The 18,985-nt window shown below is 55.7% G+C and overlaps 1 protein-coding gene across 2 annotated transcripts in view; it reads right to left on the reverse strand.

The window, feature by feature from the left end:
• The window catches only part of SH3PXD2B (SH3 and PX domains 2B), a 358,044-nt gene that overhangs the window by 42,800 nt on the left and 296,259 nt on the right, over positions 1-18,985 (reverse strand). Inside the window, exon 2 of one of the 2 annotated variants that reach the window (XM_060197166.1) lies at positions 13,440-13,616. In XM_060197166.1, the coding sequence (XP_060053149.1) occupies positions 13,440-13,514 (75 nt within the window). In that variant the 5' untranslated portion in view covers positions 13,515-13,616. Of the gene's footprint in view, positions 1-13,439; positions 13,676-18,985 lie in introns of those variants that run through there. The other variant, XM_007520835.3, reaches the window with a different exon arrangement.

The following is an 18,985-nucleotide window of genomic DNA, read 5'->3' on the forward strand; positions in this document are numbered from 1 at the left end:
GTGAACTACTGCTAAAGTTATAGGCTCCTAGGAACATACCTAAAATAGGCTTCTAGGATCTTTCCACCCCAAGGACCCTATTCTCTCGTCTTTTCTTTTTTGCCTCCAGGGTTATTGCTGAGGCTCGGTGCCTACACTACACATCCACTGCTCTTGGAGGCTATTTTTTCCCTTTTGTTACCCTTGTTGTTTATCGTTATTATTATTGTTGTCACTGCTGTCATTGTTGTACGACAGAGAAATGGAGAGAGGAGGGGAAGACAGAGGGGGAGAGAAAGACAGACACCTGCAGACCTGCTTCACCGCTTGTGACGCAACCCCCCTGCAGGTGGGGAGCCTGGGGCTTGAACCAGGACCCTTACGCTGGTCCTTGTGCTTTGTGCCATGTGTGCTTAACCCTCTGTGCTTAACCCCCTAAGGTCCCTATTTTCATCTGCTCTATTCCTACTTTTTGGTTCCTGTTTATTAAACAATTTGTCCTGCTTTTTTTTCAAACTGCAGGTGCAACTATGACACCATCCTGATTTCCCTGGGCAGACGACCTCACCAATGTGTCCTGAAGTCTCCAGAGCCCTGCCCCACTAAGGAAAGACAGAAATAAGCTGGGGGTGTGGATCCACCTCTCAACGCCCATGTCCAGTGGAGAAGCCATTACAGAAGCCAGAACTCCCACCTTCTGCTCCCCATAAAGGATTTTGCTTCATACCCCCGGAGCGGGAGAAATGTCAGGGAAAGCTGACCAGAGGGCTCTGAACCCCAACTCCAACAGAATCTGGAGAGAAAAGAGGGAAAATGGAAGGACATTTGGAAGTACCGACAGGTGTTGCTGTGACTTAGAAAGAAAAGGACCATAGGATAAAAATGGACAAATAAATATAAATATAGAGGCGTGAGGTGGTGGCCCACCTGGCTAAGCACTCATATTACAGTGCATAAGGACCCAGGTTCAAGCCCCTGGTCCCCAACTTCAGGGGGAAAGTTTCACAAATGGTGAAGCAGGGCTGCAGGTGTCTGTCTCTCTCCATCTCTATCTCCTCCTCTCCTCTTAATTTCTCTTTGTCTCTGGCCAATAATAAATAAAAATATTATAAATATATATAGAGATAGTTACAGAAATAATAGTAAGAGTGAGGGTAGATAGCATAATGATTATACAAAGAGTCTCTCATGCTCGAGACTTCGATGTCCCAGGTTCAGTCCCCCGCACCACCATAAGCCAGAGCTGATCAGTGTCCTGGTGAAGAAGGAAAAATAGTTAAAAAAAAAAAAAAGTTTTGTCCCCAGAAATAAGTCAACCCATATCTGTGATCTTGAGAGAATTACTACAATTTTCCAGTAGAGGGAATGGACCCACAGAACTCTGGTGGTGGGAACTGTGTGGAATTGTTTCCCTGTCACCTCATAATTTCGTGAATCAATATTGTCACTAGTAAACAACGAAGCACGTGTGTGAAGACGACCTATAGTTTGGGCACCGTACAGCGTGGAGAGTACACAGAGCCTCTGGCTACACAGTACTGTAGAACTACAGCAGACATAGACACCACTATTTATTGTGTGTTTAAGCAGAGCCCTGCTCCAACTCCAGCTGATGGTGGTGTGGGGCTATACCTGGGACCTCAGAGCCTCAGGCATGGGAGTCTTTTTGCAGAACCATTATGCTGTCTCCCTAGCCCAACACTAGATACTGTAAACCATTCATCCTCTAAGGTGAAGAGGGAGGAGAGAGAGAGAGAAAGAAGGGGGGGGGGAGAGAAGGGGAGGAGAGGAAGGCTGGGCAGCTGGCCAGGCTCCAGGGCTTAACTCACGGCAAGCTGATCCGCCCACCCTCTGGTTCCAGTCTGCTGCTCCAGCCAGCTGTCTGCCCAACATCTGGCCCATGTAGGTCAGCACCCCCAGCCGTGCCCCCCTCCTCCACTCCGGAATTTCCTGACACCCCTGCCTGGCAGGCAGAAGCTGCCGCCTCAGAGCTCTCTGCACAGAGACAATCAGGAGACCTCCTCCCAGAGAAACCCACCCAGGGTGGCAGTGGCGAGGCCTCAGAGAGCTGGGAGAGAGTCCCAGGGTGTTCCTGCAGAGAGGGCCAGTGTGAGGGAGACCCTGAGATCAGAGCAGGAATGAGGTGGGGGACACCCTGCCTTGGGGAGGGGGCTGCCCTTCTCTCAGGAGACACAGCCAGGCCACAGATGTCTTCCCTTGGCTCCTCCAGACCGTCAGACTCCAGCTTGCCTGTCCACAGTTAGCGTCAAGGGCCACCGAACTGTGGCACCAGAGCCGGTGACATGCCGTGAGGTGGCCGTGTGCCAAGTCCCCTTTTTCTGTAGACCTGTGGTCTCTTCAACTCAGTGAACGCCTGCTTGGGGCTGAGCACTGGCTCCTGCTTAGGGCTCTGTCCCCTAAAGGCTCAGGGACAAGGGGTGGGGGGATATTGGCACTGAGGGCTCCTCTTTACACCTGAGCATAGAGGGGTGCCTGCCTGCTTCAAACCATTCATTCATTCATTCATTCATTCATTCATCTGCAAATGCAGAAGCCAGGGTGGTCTGGACTCCTTTCCAAGAGCTGGGGACATGGGTGTGACCTAGGAGGGCTGGGTCCCCACCCAGGCAGGTACATGGCAAGGGTGGGGGTCTGCAGGCCACCCCCACTCTCGCTGTCTCGGAACAGCCTCAAAGGGACTACCTCCTGGCAGCCTGACTGAGGACCCCAGTCGGCCCCATCTCTGGTTCCCACGGGAACCAGGCTACCCCCTGCCATCACTTTGCCCCTTTGGGACTGAGGGTGTCCTCAGGGGACCGCAGATTGCTTGGGGACCCTTCCACCCCAGAGCTTGTGAGAACCGACACAGGTATAAGGTTTCCTGAGTATATGGAAGCTAACGATGAATCAGTCAATAAGGTGACCCCGCAGTGGTACACTCAGTTAAGCACACAAGTAACCATGTGCAAGGACCAGGGTTTGATGCCCCCACCTGCAGAGGGGAAGCTTCACAAGCAGTGAAGCAGGTCTGCAAGTGTCTTCTCTCTTTCTCTCTCCCTCCCCCTTCAGTTTCTCTGTCCAATCAAATACAATAGAAAGAAAAAATAAATAAAAGGAAAAAGTGGCCACCAGGAGCAGTGGATTCATAGTGCTGGCACCCAGCCCCGGTGATAACCTGGTGGCAAGATACAAGAAAATAATAATGAAAAAAACAAAAACCCAAACAAACAAAGGTTGACCCCGTATGGCACACACTTCACTAGGGTCCGGGACCTGGGTTCGAGCCCCTGGCCACTGCAAAGGAACACCTGCGTGTGGGGAAGCTTCACGCGTGGTGAAGCAGTGCTGTGGTGTCCCTCCTTCTCTCTACCTCTCACCTCTATGTAGAAAAAAGAAAAAGATACCAAGAGCCAGGGCCAGGGACGGGGCTCAGCGGGCAGGGCGCACACCCTCCACACACACGAGCCCGGTTCATCCCTTCCGGCACCACACGGAGCACTGGTGACCAAGGAAGGAGGAGCAACTGGAGGAGCGGGGCTCTGGTCTCCTCTCAAAATGAAGCAGAAAGGGTTCTGTCTGTGAGGAGCCTCCCTCGCTTCCCTGTAAAGTGGGGAGACCCAGGGCTCCTGGCTGAGATGAGGTGGGAGGGGGTGATGCAGCCTGTGCAGCCCCCACCCCACCCAGCTCCCTCCCTCCCGGGCAGTGAGAAGTCTGAGCTGCCGGCCACACGACTGGGGGCCTGGCCTGGCTGGTGGGGGTGCGGGCAGCTGGGTGCGGAGACCAACCTGCAGGCAGGCTTTCTAGGGACACCCAGGGTGGGTGCCCGGGCTCCGGACAGGGCTGCCCCCCCCCCCCCCGGCACCCACTGCTGCTGGGGGACAGAGCTGCCCAGGAATCAGAGTGTGTACTTATTTGTGTGTGTTTCTTATCAGGCACAAGGCCCTGGGTTCAAGCCTCAGCATCACAGAGGCTAGCTGTGTGACAGAGCAGGAAAAGCTGAGCCCCGGGGTCAGGTGAGTCTCGGCTCACACCTCAGGGGCCTGGGACAGTGGTGGTTTATTGAAAAGTTTTTAAATGACAGCCCAGGGGGTGGCTCAGTGGTTAGAGCCCGGGACTTGCAAGCACTTCCAAGGTCAACTCCCAACATTGAGTAAGCCAGAGCGCTGCCCTGACATTCATACTCTCTCTTATAAATCTTTTAAGAAACTTTTATTCTAATGAGAGAGAGAGAGAGCTATAATATAGATACTCTCTCGCTCACATCAGAGCACTGCTTAGCTCTGGCTGATGGTGCTGGGACCTCAGAGCCTTAGGCATGAGAGCCTTTTGCAGAACCATTATGCTATCTCCCCAGCCCTAAGTAACTTTTTTTCTAAAAATCCTCTGGGGGACAGGCGGTGGTACACCTGGCAGAGTACATACGTTACCATGTGCAAGGACCAGGGTTCAAGTCCCTGCTCCCTATCTGCAGAAGGTAACTTCACAAGTAGTGAAGCAGGGGGATGCTGTTGCGGGATGCTGTTGCTGAGGAGTTATTCTGATGCAGTCTCCGCCCCCAGGTTTTACTACGCCCCGCGAAATCCTAGCAGTGCCCCCTTCAACCAATCCTGGCCCCACACGTCACCCCTGGTTGTCGCCCAATAAAAAGCCAGGACGGTAGTGCAGTGGGCTGGGCTGTAGCGTAGCGGGTTAAAGCATATGGCACAAAGCACAAGGACCAGCCTAAGAAGCCCAGCTAGCTCAGTCGGTAGAGCATGAGACTCTTAATCTCAGGGTCGTGGGTTTGTGCCCCACGTTGGGCGCCAGATGTTGTTGTGGCGGTCTGGTGTCGGGCTGCACCGCGGAGAAGAGAGTGGACGTCCAGAGCAAAGGGGTACACAAATCTTTATTATAGGATGGGGGGGGTTGGTTCAGACCACGTGGAGCCAGCCGGCAATGGCCGTCCCCACTACCTGACCACGGGGGGAGAGAAGGGGGTGGGATCTGAGAGAGGGGGAGCTGAGAGCCCAGAGAGAGGGGGGGTGAGGGGGCTTTTTATTGGGCGACAACCAGGGGTGACGTGTGGGGCCAGGATTGGTTGAAGGGGGCACTGCTAGGATTTCGCGGGGCGTAGTAAAACCTGGGGGCGGAGACTGCATCAGAATAACTCCTCAGCAACAGGATGCAGGTGCCCCCCTCTCTCTCTCTCTCTCTCTTTCTCTGTCTCTCTCTTTCTCTCTCCCTCTAGCCCTCTTGATTTCTGTTTGTCCTATCCAATAAAAGAAAAGAAAAGGATAAAATAGCGCCAGGAGCAATGTGGTGGTATTCATGTACCACTGAGCTCCAGCAATAACCCTGGTGGGGAGGGCAGGAAAAGAAAAAGAGGGCGGGGGAGAGAGCATAATGGTTCTGCACAGAGACTCTCTTGCCTGAGGCTCCAAGTTCTCAGGTTCAATCCCCCATATCGTCATAAGCCAGAGCTGAGCAGAGCTCTGGGAAAGGATGGATGAAAGGAAGGAAGGAAGGAAGGAAGGAAGGAAGGAAGGAAGGAAGGCAGGCCAGTCGGTTTGTCCTTTGAAGAATCAGTTTCCAAAGGACCTTTCCTGGCCGCGGTCAGACTAGATAACGCTCACTGATCACACCTCCCACGATGAACATACAGAAACCACTTCCAATTTTGTTTTAATGGAATATCTGAATCCACGAATCTCTGGGGGAATTAGATATTAGGGGTGGAGGCCGCCCAGAGCCTGGCAACCCCAGGGCATCCTTCCCAGTGGCTGCTGGGGCTCAGTGCCTGCACCATGAGCCCACCGCTCCCAGAGGCCATTCTTACCTTTCCATTTTTATTAGGTAGGACAGAGAAATTCAGAGGGGAGGGGGAGATAGGGAGAGAGAAAGACACTTGCAGCCCTGCTTCACCACTCAACAAAAGCTTTCCCCCTGCAGGTGGGGAGTGGGGGCTCAAACCTGGGTCCTTGTGCATTGTAACCCGTGCACTTAACTGGGTGCACCACTGCCTGGCCCCTCTTCTTTGTATTTGTAAGAAGTCAGCTGCTGGCTGGTCTCCCCTGGCTCAGGAGGTTCCTCCCCTCTTCTGTAAAGAACATACAGCCCAGGCCTTGTCCCCCACTGTCCCTGGAGCCTCTGCCACAAAGATGGTGACCTCTGTGAGGACAGATGCTGCCGGTCACCCTGAAGGCTCCCTGGCTCAGCCCGGCCTATCCAGGGCAGACGAGAAACCACATCTGTGCAGCTGTGGGAGCCGGGGGCGGTGTGGGCTGCAGGCGCTGACTCACGCCTTGGCTGGGGCTGGAGGAAACACTGACGCCACCTCAGGGCCTCCTGTCCCTGCCAGCATGGGGGGGGGAGGTGCAATCATGCTTCATGGACAGATCAGCAAATTCAGGCCTTGTGGGATGCAAGGAAGTGGCTCCCTCTGCTGTGCCTCTCCCCTAGGGATTGGGGAGGGGCTGTGAGAGCCCAGGAGGAACTGGTTTACCCATCTTCAAGCCTCACTGACTGACTGAACCAGGGGGAGGGAGAGACTGCCAGAACCTCACGGGGTGCTGGGGACTGAACTCAGGACCCTCGCCTGCAAGTCCTGTGCTCTGCCCCGTGGTTCCCTCCCTGGCTGCTCACGCTATGTAGGGACTCTAACCGCTGAGCCCCCTCCCTACCCCCCCGGGCCAAGCCAGCCAGGTCAGAGGCTGTCATAAGCAACCCAAGAGCACCCCAAACCGTCACACAGCGAGCTTCTGGGTGAGGCTCAGACACCCTGTGAGGAGGGTGTGTGAGGAGCCTCATGCAGGACCCCCCTCCCCCGTCCCCTTGTCCACTTGGTGACCTCCCTTCCCAGCTTTGTCATCAGTCCAGGGTCACTTCCACGCACTGCCACCCACTGCAGGCCCAGACCCCGAGGCATGGCAGGGAGGCTGGCTACATCCGGGGCTGGCTGAACCTCTCCCCCCACACACAAGGAGCCAGTGCGGTTCCCTGGCAGGACCCAGGCCAGAGGGCTCCTGGGACAACTGTTCCCACAGTGTCCCCCGTTCTGTACAGAACTCACCCTCCTCCCAGCCACAGCACCCCTCCTTCTGGGGAGAAGCGTCAGGGCTGAGGGAGAGAGAACGACAGATGCAGCCAGAGCCTGGAGTACAGAGACCCCTCACAGATACCCCCTCACAGAGACCCCTCACAGATACCCCCTCACAGATACCCCCTCACAGAGACCCCCTCACAGAGACCCCTCACAGATACCCCCTCACAGAGACCCCTCACAGATACCCCCTCACAGAGACCCCTCACAGATACCCCCTCACAGAGACCCCTCAGCCTCCCTCTTGCCTCCTCCAGGCTCTGAGGAAGAAGAAAACTAAGTCACACAAATCCAGAGGCTTCTCCTCCAGCAAGCGGGATGTGGGCAGGCCAGACAAGAGGGGTGGGGGGCAGGACGCACCCCCAATCTGAACCATCTTTGACCTCGGTCGGGGTGCAGACCCCCCAACTCTTCCCCAGCCTGTGGGAGATGGGAGCCCCCAGAGCCGCTGAGCAAGGGATATCTTAACCAGCAGGATGTCAGCCCTCTCTCTGCTGTGGTAGCACCCACCTGGGGCAGGGTGGGTGGGTAAGTGGGTGGGGGACCCTGGGCTTCAGGATGTGGGAATCTGGTGGAAGGCACCCCAGCTGGGCAGGGTTACTTCTGAAAAAAGAAAGAAAGAAATGAGCATGTGCTATTTTTTAAATTTCTACTGACTACAGAAATCTGTGCTCATCCCGGAACATTTGGGAAACAAAAAAAGCACAGACAAGCAAAAAAAAAAAATTATTCTTTGACAGTGACATTTCTCTCCAATCAGCTCTATTTTCTTTTTTTTAAAAAAACATTTATTTATTTATTTATTTATTTATTTATTCATTCCCTTTTGTTGTCCTTGTTGTTTTATTGTTGTAGTTATTATTGTTGTCATCATTGTTGAATAAGACAGAGAGAAATGGAGAGAGGAGGGGAAGACAGGGAGGTGGAAAGAAAGGTAGACACACCTGCAGACCTGCTTTACCACCTGGGAAGCGACTCCCCTGCAGGTGGGGGGCTGGGGGCTCCGAGGACCCCGATCCTTATGCTGGACCTTGCGCTTTGTGCCACGTGCACTCAACTCGCTGTGTTACCGCCCGATTCTCAATAATATTTTATTTATTTTTATTTTTGAGAGAAATGCACACACACACACACACACACAGAACACTGTTCAGCTCTGGCTTATGGTGGTGCGGGAGATTGAACCTGGGACTTAGGAGTCTCAGGCATGAGAATCTGTTTGCATAACCATTATGCTACTTCCTCCCAGCTCTACTTTCAAAGACATATGCTTGGTCGTCCCATATCACCAGGTGGGTCTGAGGCTCAGCCTGGCCTCGGGAAATAACCGGGGCCCCACTGAGGGACACACGGCCCGTTGACCTCAGCAGCCACCGCTTCTGTGGCGATCAGCTTAGCGCTATACTCCAGACAGGGCTTGGACGCCCCTAGAACAGCTCCCAGTCCTCATCACACCCTCACTTACGCCCCGAGAAGAGGGAACACCTACCCCCATTTTACAGATGAGGAAACTGAGGCAACAGAGGGGGAGAGATTTGTTTCAGGCCCACACAGTTGGAAGGTGGCGGAGCTGGGGTTTGAACCCAGGCTGACGGCTGTTCTCTCTCTGTCTCCTAGGAGCGCAGAAAAGTAGAAAGGTGCAGATTCAACGTCTGGATGGCAGGGGCATTTAACCAACCTGCCACAGAAGCAGGAGTGAGTCCACTGAGTTCAGTGAGTACCAAGCTCATGTCACCACTTCCCGAGGACTCAGTTCCCAGCCTCCTGGCACCACAGGGCCAGGAGTATCTGACGTGGTATCTCTCTGCATATTCTCTCTCTCTCTCTCCCTCTCCTCTGGCTGGGCTGGTGTCTCCAGTAGCAGGTGCACAGGTTCTCCACTGGGCTCTGTGAGCTTGCCTTCTGGGTCACCTCATCATGTGACGTGGGGGCTTTGCACCGCCACAGTGTCCACGGGTTCCTGATGCTGACTCAGGGAAGGGAAACTCAGGTGTGGGCAGGGACACGCAGCAAACACCCCCATGAGAAACTCAACGCCACCCCACACCCCCAGTTGACTTAACCTCCAAAGCCTGACAAGTCACAGTGCCATCAAAGACCTGGGGACCGGGGCTGGGGGGTGGTGCGCCTAAGTGCACATGTTATAATGCGCAAGAACCCAGGTTCGAGCCCCCAGCTCCCCACCTTCGGGGGGCGGCCACTTCACAAGCGGTGAAGAAGGTCTGCAGGAGTCTCTCTCTCCCTCTCTCTATCTCTTCCTCCCCCAACATCACAAAGCACGTGCTCTCCCAGGTGAGCCGTCTTCGGGCCCTGGTACTTTATTTTAAAGTATTTATTTTCCCTTTTGTTGCCCTTGTTGTTTTTTATTGTTGTCATAGTTATTGTTGTTGTTATTGACGTTGTCGTTGTTGGATAGGACAGAGAGAAATGGAGAGAGGAGGGGAAGACAGAGAGGGGAGAGAAAGACAGACACCTGCAGACCTGCTTCACCGCCTGTGAAGCGATGCCCCTGCAGGTGGGGAGCTGGGGGCTCAAACTGGGATCCTTATGCTGGTCCTTGCGCTTTGCGCCATGTGTGCTTAACCCGCTGCTACCGCCCGACTCCCCAGTACTTTATTTCTTACAAGACAAAAATGATCCGAGACACACTGGCCAAATGCGAAGCTGTGTCAGAGGTGGGTGGCAGGGAGGGCCGTGACCTCTGTCCTGTGGGTCTGCAGACCTGACATGTGTATTAGCAGAAGGGAAAGACTCTGACCTCATTTATTCCCTTATTTTCCTAATCAGAGCTCCACTCAGCTCTAGCTGATGGTGGTGCTGGGAGCTGGATCTGGGAGCTCAGAGCCTCAGGTAGGAGAGCATAACCACTGCACTACCCCCAACCCACACACACAAGAAAATCCCTCTTTACAGGTCTGCTGTGACCAGGGACCACTAGCGCCTCCTGGCTCCCGTCCAGCGAGCTAATCTCCTAGTCCTAGGGTCCAGTGTGTGTGTGGGGGGAACAGAGCTCCCCAAAATACCCCTAAGATGCACTTCCCTCTCCTCCTTTCTCCTAGCCAGAGAATAAACTACTCCCTCCCCAGCAGAACATCTCCCCAAAGCCCGGCCCATGCCTTCAGACTCAGGGGCAAGAAAGGTTAGCAGAGAAAGGCACCCCCCACTTCAAGTCTCCCTCTCCTGTCTCACACACTGGGTCCCCTGAAAACCCCAACACCACTAACATCACCCTCATCTCCCTCACCCCAACCCTGCCCGGGACTCTGAGCGCCCCCGTGAGGGTGGCTGGGGGCTGGCATGGGGATGGGGGGCACAGAATTCAGAGAGGCGACTTGCTCAGCCCAAGGCCACATAGCAGAAAGCGTGTGTGTGTGTGTGTGTGTGTGTGTCACTGGTGGGTTCAGACCTCTTGCTAGGGAAACACTTTTATTATTTTTTTTATACAGAGAGACAGAGAAGGTAGAGAGACAGCAAGAGTGAAAAAGGAGAGAGAGAGAGGGGAAGAGACCACAGCACCAAAGCTTCCTTCAATGCAGTTGAGGGCTGGGCTCAAACCTGGGTTGGACACACACACACACACACACACCAGAGCAGTGCACTACCCAAAGGAGCTATTTTGCCGGCCCTGAAGCTGAAATTTTCTCAGTCTCTCTGGATGACTCAGGTTCCCTTCAGTTCAACCCAGTGCTCCCCCAGCCCCCCTTCACCTGTTGAACCCCAAAGGCTGGCCAGCAGGGAGGGGGCCGCCCTGAATCACGAGTTGAAACCCACAGGCAGAAAAACAAGTCGCTGCTGCAAGCCCTCCTCATGTGACTCCAGCAGTGCTGAGGGGAGTGACATGGACACGGGGCGGGGTTGGGGTGGGGGCTCCGGAGGTTCTGGGAGCCCCAGGCAGGCTCTGTCCTGCCCGGAAGTGGGCTCCACCACTCTGCCCCACCGATGAGAAGACAGAACCTCAGCCTGGCCACACATGGCTGGCTGGTCAGTGGTGAGGCGGAGATCCGAACCCCCAGCCTTTGTTTAACATTTGAACATTGACTCCAGGGCCCAGGAGGCAGCTCAGCTGGTAGATCACACACTTTACTATGCATGAGGACCTGGGTTCAGGCCCCGGCCATCACATGAGAGCACCGTGGACAGAGGAAGCTTCACTGGTGGTGGAACTGTGCTATGGTGTCTCTCCAGTCTCTGGGAGAAAAGAAATGAGGAAAAAGTCCACTGGGAGTGGTGGAATCGAGCAGGAGAACAGGACAAAAGTCCCAGTGAAGCCTTGATGGCCAAAAAAAAAAAAAACTTTTCCAAGGGGTCCCTGGAAATCAGGTTAGAGCTTAGAAAGTTGCTCTTTTCCAAAGTTGTAGAAGCTTTGAAAGCTCACCGGGCAGAGCACAAGACTTGTGTGCCCAAGGCCCTGGGTTGGATCCTCAGTGTTGCAGATACCAGAGCCGACCTGTGTTCCGGTTCTCTTGTCATAAAAAGAGGAATCAAGGGCCAGGGAGAGGGCACAGCAATTTATGTGTCAGGTTTGCATGCCTGAGGCTCTGAGGTCCCGCGCTCCATTTCACACACCAGAGCCAAGCAGCGTTCTGGTCAAAGAAAGACAGGAAGAATTCAAAGACTTGAAGGATCTAGTTGACAGAGCAAAGCAAAAACCTCTATCAGAAGTGACAGTCGGTTTCTTGACTGGGGGGGGGGGAGACTCTGCTTTGGGAATTGGGGGTATAGGATTTGGGAAGCAGTGGTATAGCACTGTGTGTGTGGAGGGTCCCCACTGACTCAGTACCTGCCCCCCCCCACCGCTCTGCCCCTCTCTGAGCCTCAGTTTCCTCATCTGTCAAATGGGCTTGAGAACCTTCTCGAGCCCAAAGAGTGACAGAGAGCGAGGGAGATGGGAGGGGCTGCCCGTCCTTACACACCCACCAGCCCGGTGCTGCCAGCTCACAGGCCTGGCAGGAGCCTCTGTTTCACTTCTTCCTGGAGTGTGTGTGTGGGTGAGGAGGTCTCCATGTCACAGAGGCAGCACAGTTAACACGCACAACAGGTTCCAGCAAGAAACCCGGGGTCTGGCAGCATTTGAGACAGTTGGCACAAAATGAAAAGGGGGTGGGCACGGAAAAGGAGGGGAAGACAGTTCTGCCCGGGCCTGGCATGGAGGGAAACTTCACTCTCTCCAGAGGTAGCACAGGTCCAGGAAAGAGCTCCCCAGCCAGGCGCAGGGATGCAAAGCTGGCCGCCCAGCCAATAACAATACGGTCTCAGAGAGAGAGAGAGAGAGAGAGAAAGAGAGAGAGGCAGACAGACAGACAGACAGAGACAGAGAAGGAAGTGGATTTCAGGCTATCTCCTTTCGGAATTTTATGGGCTATTCATGGATGGCCGGCAGAGCTGCCTCAGATAAAGAGGCTCTTCAGGACAGAGCCCCAAAGGGGAATCAAGCACACAGGCTGAGGGGGTGGGGGTGGGGGTGGCGGTGGGGGGGCGTCTAAGCAGCCAACGCCCTAGCTGTTCATTGTTCCACACTTCTTTGTTAGGATTTTTCTCCCTCTCTCTTCACCCCTCCTGGTGAACTTCTCCACTCAGCTTGGCCTCCGGCCACCACCCCTCCTTCTCACCACCAGAGACCCCAGACTCCCCTTCTCTCCTGCAGGAAGGTGGTCCCTGGGCCCTGCTCCCCACAGCCTAGTCCCCCTGCACCCGGGAGTCCCCAGGGACCTGCAGGCTGCCCCCCACCCCCCACACACTGCGGGCGGCCCTTCCCAGCAGCGGTCAGGGTGGCCCAGGCGCTAGGAGGAGGCTCCTCCCCGGGGCCTCAGTCTTGCCGTCTGCGACCCCCGTCAGCAGCCCATTCCCGGCGGGGCACACCGACTCTGCGGGGGGGATGGGGGCAGAAGCGAAGTTCGCTTCTTTTTCACACTCAAGTTCTCGGGGGGGGGGGGGGGAGAGCAGGGGGCTGGAGGTTTTACTGTTGTTGGCGGTGTTAACTGTTTCGGGGTGCAGCGCTGTCCCCGGGGCGCTCCGGTGTCGCTCGGGCTGCCCCCCACCCCCACCCCCAGGAGCAAGCTCGGCGAGCCAGGGAGGGGCTACCTGTGGCTGGACGCCTCGGACCCGGGGCCACGAGGGCCAGTCAGGGAGACGGGCACGGCCCGCCCCCCTTTCCGCCCGTTTGCATCAGCGGCTACGGCGCCGAGGGGCAGGCCGAGTGGGGGGCCCGAGGGCGGTGTAGGGGTGTGGGGGGGGGGCTAGGCCGGAGGGGGAGCAGCGGGGCGGGGAGCAGGGCTGCCGCGCTGCAGCAGGCCCGGGGGTGCGGAGGGAGAGGTCGGGGGCCTCGGGGGGCTGGGGAGCCCCCATGCACGGCGGCGGGGGGCGTGGGGCGCGCAGCACTCACATAATGCTTGTTGGGCACCCGCCGCTTCTGCACGTCCAGCACCTTCACCTCCACGATGCTGCGCCGCGGCGACATGGCCGCTGCTCTGCGGGGCCGAGCGGGTGCGGGGAGCGGCGGGCAGCCGGGGCAGAGCGCGATCGCCGACCGCGCCGAGAACTAGCCGCCGCCGCCGCCGCCCTCCGCTCCGCACGCCCGCACGCCCTCCCGCCTAGCCCGAGCCGCCGCCAGCGCAGGCCCCGCCCACGACCACGCCCCCAAGCCTCCAGCAAGGCCCCGCCCCAGGCCCCGCCCCCAAGCCGCCAGGCAGGCCCCGCCTCCGGACCCGCCCCTCGCCTCCGCTAGCGCTGGCCCCGCCCCCAGCCCCCCCGCTTCCGCGCCGGCGCCAGCGCAGCTCAAGCCCGGGACACACACCCCCGCCCCGCCCCCCGTGCAGTTCCTATCTAGAAACCACGCCCCTCACCCCGCCCCCGCGATGCCGCCACTCCAAGGCCACGCCCCTCGCCCCACCCCCCCCTCCCCCGCCCGACGCTCCGCCCCCTTAAGGGGCGCCCGGCCCTCTAGCTCGTCCCTGGCGGGTCTGCGTCCGGCCTGCGCTGGGCCTTTGTCCGGCAGGCAGGGGGAGGGAGCGGGCGCGCATCCGCCATCCGGCCGCCAGTTCCTGCCCCACGCTGGCTCTGGGGGACGAGGGTTCGAAGCCAGACCGGGGGGTTCAAAAGCCAGCTGTGTGACCTTGGGGGAATTGCTTAACCTTTCTGGGCTGGCTTCCCTGCTATGAAACGCACTCCCTCGGGCCCGCAGCACCGAGTCCAGCAGTGGCTGCAGATCCAGCCCCGGGCCCTGGACATGCTGGGGATGGGGAGCCGGGGCCCATGGTCTGGCCTCCTGGGCCTCAGGCTCTGGGCAGGGTAGCCTTGGGGGCAGGGGAGAAAGGGAGCGTCAGGGGCTGCTGGTGGGGTCATTAGCAGGGTGCGGGGGGGGGGGGGGGTGTGCTCCCCGCCTTCAGATTTCTGCCAGTGAGTGCTCTTTGGAATCCCGGGAACCTCTCTGGGGGGAGAGAAGTCTGCCCTTTTGCACAGATATTCAGGACTGGAGCAGACAATGGGGGAGTGTGTTCCGCCGGAGCTGGGGGTGGGTGGGGGGGCTTCCATTTCACCCTGTGCCCCCCAGCCCTGCTGGGCACTGAGACCTTCTTGGAGCAGACCTTAGGCTGAACTGCATGCATCCATGGGGTCCTACAGGGTCCTATGGGGTCCCCACCAGTTTCTCACCGCAGTGTGTGTGTGGTGGTGGGGGGTTTGCTTCTAAAAACCTCACCCTTCACCTAGCCTGCGTCCAGGGTCAGCCATGAGGTCCCTTCTAGGAGTACCCTGGGGTGCTGATTCACCTCTCTTTGCCCTGGGTGCTTTGGCTGTGGGCTTGTCTAGGGGGCCTGATGGGGGGCCTGAGGACCTACAGAGGCCTGGGCAGCTTTCCTGGTGCCCCAGACTGGTGTGTTTGTCTGTCACTGAGCCTCACATAAGTCAGGGGACTCAGAAATACCCTGCTGTGGTGACAGCAGGTTCCCCTTGCTTCCCCAAATCCTGCCGGAGCCAAGTTGCCCTTATAAGGCAGAGCCCAGGAGGCCGAGGTCTGAGGAAGCCTTAATCAGCGTCCCTTGCTCAGGGTTTTCCAGGAAGGTGAGTGGATAGACTGCCTACAGCTTCTGCCCACCCCCAACCTGCTGTGTGGCCTCTGCTGGGCTCTAGGCTGGGGGACAGAAGGCTCCTCTATTTCAGCCAAGGTGGGGCCACTGCCCGATACCCATGTGTCTTCTGTTTGGACTGTAGTAAAACATGCATGTTTGCCCTCAGATCCCTCACTGCACCCACCATCCTTCACCTCCACTTTCTGCATTTCCCCAAACGAGAACTTCATACCCATCAATCAGTGATTCCCCAGCCCCAGGGCCCCACCACCTGCCAAGTGTGTGATACTGGGTCCCTCTGCCCCCCCACACCTCCACCTCTGTTCTGCCAAGCGGGATGAGAAGAGATGTGAATGAACTTCCATCTGTAAGCACGCGGGCCTTGCTACTTAGCTCTTCAGACAAGGCTAAGCGTCTCCACTCAGCTGGCAGACCCACTACTCCTGGTGGCCATCCCCCCATTTTTTAGGATAGGACAGAGAGAAATTGAGAGGGAGGGGAAGATAGAGAGGGAGAGAGAAAGACACCTGCAGACCTGCTTCACCGCTTGTGAAGTGACCAACCCAACCCACCCCCGCGCAGGTGGTGAGCCGGGGACTTGAAGCAAGATCCTTGTGCCAGTCCTTGTGTTTCGTACTATGAGCACTTAACCCAGTGCACCACCACCCAGCGTTCCAAAGGGGGTGTGGAGTGTTGTGATGTGACTTTTATTAAGAGCCCCCCACGTGGCAGGCAGGACACCAGAGCCCCCAAAGCCATTTCTTTCTGTGTCTCTCTGATTTGCCCAACACATGTGCAGTGAGGATTCACTTTCCCGTTAAAAAGAGCCATTCTCATCTGAGTCATTTCATGTGAGACAGCAGAGCTCTGCTCGGCCACACACGCTGCTTGGGATGGAACCCTGTGCTCTGAGCCACTTTTCTGGCCACCAGTTTTCCTCTTTTCTTTCTTTTTCCTTCAGAGCCAGGGCCTCACATTCATGCTATTTCACCTCTCCTAGACTGGCTTTTAAAAAAAATTTATAAAAAGGAAACATTGACTAAACCATAGGATAAAAGAGAGGTGCAACTCCACACAATTCCCACCACCAGGACTCTGTATCCCCTCCCCTCCCCTGATAGCTTTCCTATTCTTTATCCCTCTGGGAGTATGGACCCAAGGTCATTGTGGGATGCAGAAGGTGGGAGGTCTGGCTTCTGTAATTGCTTCCCCGCTGAACATGGGCGTTGACAGGTGGATCCATACTCCCAGCCTGTCTCTCTCTTTCCCTAGTGGGGCGGGGTTCTGGGAATTGGAGCTCCAGGACATATTGGTGGGGTTGTCTGTCCAGAGAAGTCTGGTCGGCATCATGCTAGCACGTGGAACCTGGTGGCTGAAAAGAGAGTTAACATACAGAGCCAAACAAATTGTTGACCAGTCATGGACCTAAAGGCTGGAATAGTGCAGATGAAGTGTTGGGGGGGGGGTCTCCAGTTTGTAGATAGCTAGTAGGCATATTTTAGTTATATTCCAAAGGGCCTGTGGCTATGCTAGGTTTGTTTTTTATACTTTTTCTTTTTTCCCCTGAGCCTGAAATCTGATATGCAGGTGGATCCAAGTTATTGTCTGGGGAGATGATGTCATGGCTGGAAAAGGGACAGGAAGCTGGATCAGGGAAGACAGTAGCTCCCTAATATGGGAAAGGGGTATAAATATTGTTGACTGTAAACCCCATCGATTTGATGTGATCTGGGGCCCATATTCAGCTTAGGAGCCTGTGTGACCTCTGCATCCCTGTAGATCTGAGCTCACATTCTGTGGTCATGAGTAGGAACGTTCCAAGCTGCCCAATATCAGGACCCATCTTCCTCAGGTGTAGCATAGAGTATGTTGTCCAGCCTCCCTTCAGAGGATGGAACATTCTCTACCATTGTTGATCCAAGTTGAGGGCAAGGTCCTATGGGGGCCCACAAAGGGGTCTATTGTGTTGTTCCTGATAGAAATGACCAGTAACAATGGAGAGAAGGATTTATTTGAGGTCTAGGCCCATCATGTCTGTTTGGGAATCTCAGGACTCCCCGAATAGGGCCCCAGTTAGACTGACTTTTAAAAGTTCACACAGAAAGACAGAGACACACAGAGAGAAAGAGAGGGAGAGACACTAGCATTGCCATGGCTCACATGGCCCACAAGTGTAGCAGTGTATACCCTCTCTGCAGTACCCGTGATCTTTCTGACACCTGTTTTCCAGAGAAAGAGAGAGAGAAAGAGAGAGAAGGGGGAGAGAGAGAGAGAGAGAGAGAGAGAGAGAGGGAGGGAGAAACCAGGGGCTCTGCTCAGAGCATGAGAAAGAGGGGAAGCCAGGACTTGAACTCAGAGCTACAGGGCTACGTACCCACTTTCTCCATTGTACCAGGAGGCCCTGAGTCCGCACTCTTTTCCTGTGAGCATACACCCCTCTGCAGCTGGCTGAATGCTTGAATCCCTTACTCCTCAATTGCATGCTGAACTGTAATCTCCAATGTGGGGCTATTTGGAGATGCTCTCTGGGAAGCAATGATGTTGAGGGGAGAGAGACACAGGAAGTAGGACCCCAGGGCCCCAAGTCTGCCGGCACCCTGAGTTTGGAGCCCCGGCCTCCCTGCTGTGAGGAAGGAGTTTGGATTGTTTCCCAGCAGGTGCAAAGCTGTGACAGGGACAGTGGCCAGAACCCAGAGCCCAGCGCCACCACCCAGACACAGGGGCCTCAGGAAGAACAGAGCTCCATCTCTGAACTCAGTCCTCAGGGGCTCCCTGGGCTCTGGCCTCTGCTGACCTCTCACCTCCCTTCCCCCCTCCAGCCTGAGCACAGTGGCCTGGAGGGCCTCACAGAAGGACAAAATTGCAGGCATAAGTCACATGGGTACACGTCCGAATTCAACCACAAGGGGGCAGTTGGCCAGGGAATATCCCAGGGACCCCGGGAGCTTGCTGGGGTGAGGTGAGATGCACTCTGAGGGGAACGGAGTAGATTTCTTCCTTTCTTTCTTTCTTTCTTTCTTTCTTTCTTTCTTTCTTTCTTTCTTTCTTTCTTTCCTTATACATGTGTGATTTCACCACTCCCAGGCAGCTTTTAAATCATTTTTATTCCATATATATTGGGTGATGGGGGCAGCAGGAGGAAGAGAGACCATGGGACTGTCTCACCATCCTTGGGGTTTCTTCTGTGATTCTTCTATCTGGTGCTGAGGCTCAAATGGGGGGGGGGGGTCTCAAGCCTAATTTTTCCTTTTTTTTCCTTTTCTTTTCTCCTTTTTCTTTTTTCTTTTTTATTGGCTTTATTTATTTATTGGCTAGAGATAGCCAGACATTGAGAGGGAAGAGGGAGATAGAGAGGAGAGAGAGAGAGGCAGAGAGACACCTTCAGCCCTTCTTCACCACTCATGAAGCTTTCCCCTTGCAGGTGGGGACCAGGGGCTTGAACCTGGGTCCTTGTGCACTGTAACATGTGCGCTCAACCATAATTTTTCCTTTTTAAAAAATTAATTAGCTAATTAATTAATTTGTAAATAGAGACAGAAAGAAACTGAGGTACAGGAGGTGATAGAGATAGATAGATAGATAGAAAGATAGATAGATAGGGAAGGAGGGACATCTGCAGCCCTGCTTCACCGCTCAGTAAGATTCCCCCTGCCAGGGGTGGGGTAACCCGCTCTGGGGACACTATGTGACAACCTCTGATGTGGCCCTATGACAAGACCACTCAGACCCCAGGCCAGAATGGGGACACAGTCCACACTGTGACCTGCTAGAGTGACCCGGTGACCGTGGAGCCTCCTCTGTAGAAGGGACCCTGCTAGGTTAGCTTGAGGACTAAGTGCCACGGCTCAGGAAACCCAGCATC

Source organism: Erinaceus europaeus, chromosome 9, assembly GCF_950295315.1.
Source record: "Erinaceus europaeus chromosome 9, mEriEur2.1, whole genome shotgun sequence".
NCBI lineage: Eukaryota > Metazoa > Chordata > Mammalia > Eulipotyphla > Erinaceidae > Erinaceus > Erinaceus europaeus.